Source organism: Echinococcus granulosus (genome assembly GCF_000524195.1).
Source record: "Echinococcus granulosus chromosome Unknown EG_S00143, whole genome shotgun sequence".
Classification (NCBI taxonomy): Eukaryota; Metazoa; Platyhelminthes; class Cestoda; order Cyclophyllidea; family Taeniidae; genus Echinococcus; species Echinococcus granulosus.
This window is the reverse complement of record NW_020170523.1, coordinates 164,820-166,362: the sequence shown is the minus strand read 5'-3', so window position 1 is coordinate 166,362 and position 1,543 is coordinate 164,820. Positions and strand designations below refer to the sequence as shown.

General features: G+C 40.8%; 1 protein-coding gene across 1 annotated transcript in view; it reads right to left on the bottom strand. All coding sequences in view use genetic code 11, as the record gives it.

Annotated features, from left to right (window-relative positions):
- Positions 1-1,543, bottom strand: part of EGR_09337 (oxalate:formate antiporter) — a gene marked incomplete at both ends in the record, with an annotated part of 13,094 nt that continues 11,551 nt past the window's right edge. The window contains one exon of the mRNA XM_024498586.1: positions 1-179. Within this exon, the coding sequence (XP_024347017.1) occupies positions 1-179 (179 nt within the window). The remainder of the gene's footprint in view (positions 180-1,543) is intronic.

Genomic DNA, 1,543 nt, shown 5'->3' with positions numbered 1-1,543 from the left:
TTAGATTAAATCAAATCTAAGCAAAATAAAGCAGAATGCAGTTGAATGAAACATGATTGCATGAACAGGTGGAAAACATTCAGATGATTGGATAGCAAATATCACGAGTGTGTGAGTTCTGTCATAATTTTTAAATACACATTTACAACATACTGCTTCGGCTGTCTTATTTGCGTTTTCTGCAAAATTTATTCCGTATATGTAGAATTGACAGGTATCTGCTTTGGCCTGGGTGTCTCTTGCTGTCGACACAGGTGTGTTGGTAGTATATTTTCACTAGTGTAAGCAAATGAGAACGCTAGGTACTAATGCAGACAGGTATTCATGTGAGGAGTCCAGCATGTACCTGCGTGCCCACAATACACGAAGCCGTGACACGGATAAAGAGACATCAACTTCCAATTTGCTTGTAGTGCAAATGCTAAGTGCATTCTGAGGTCTGCAGTGAAATGGCAAGACAGCGTCTACATCGTCGTTTAAGAGTTCAATTTGAGTTTAGCTTACATTCCATTCCAGAAATTACTCGCAGGAAGAAGAGTCACCTTCCATGCTACCAACGTGCGATATGCCATTTGACATTCTCAGGTCAGACAAATGTGGTACGGGTGCGTTCCATCCCCATACAAATAAACAAACAAGTTCGAACAAGAAATTTCACAGCCTAAATTATCCTCCTTCATCCTGGCCTTCTATTGATTGATGGTTCATTCCATTAATGTTGGCTAAGGTTTGATCATCTTAAAAAAATATTTTCAAGGATAAAGTGGACTTACCATTTGCATGGCAGAACATTTACTCTGTTTCCGGTTTAATTGACCAGATCAGACTGGGTTTATCTCTCCTTGGATAAAATTTTGCGGCAACCTAGGGCTCCCCTTCGATTTATTGTTGGCTCTTTTCGTTAATATTGGCTAAGCTTAGTTTATGTTAAAGAAGATTTTTTAAGGACAGCATGGACTAGCCATTAGCATTCGGTGATATTATTTGTTTCAGGCTTAATTAACTAGACCAGCCTGAACTCACCTCCAGTTGGATAAATTTAGCGCGAAGCCGAGAGTAGCCTTGCAGTTTTGAAGGCCTGTTTCCTTACTATTGTCTAAGTTCATTTTATTTCACGGAAATTGTGATGAAATGAAGGTGCACTTACCAATGGCCTTCGATTAACTTAACTGTGTTTTCGGGTTTATTAAGTAGACCTGCCCAGGTCAATTCATCCATGATTCAGTTGTCATTATGCCTGAGGCAAGCTGTGTGCTGCAAGATGGTCTTTGCAAGAGTAAATACAACTTATTTGGTAATGCAGTGGACTGAGGCAAAGAAGATGTGACAAATTCCATGCAGGTTTTTTAGTCTGTGGGCGTGACTGCTAGTGTCCACAACAATGGGATACAATCTTTAGACCCGAGGTTATTACTGTCGACATTGCAAGCGCACTCAGGTGAGGCGCGTATCCGTGAGCCTGTTGTACTCTAGCCTCGTTCTCGGCCATATGTCGTGATTTGAAAGGTACGCGCTTAGTGACAGGTATTGTCTAGTCAGAAAA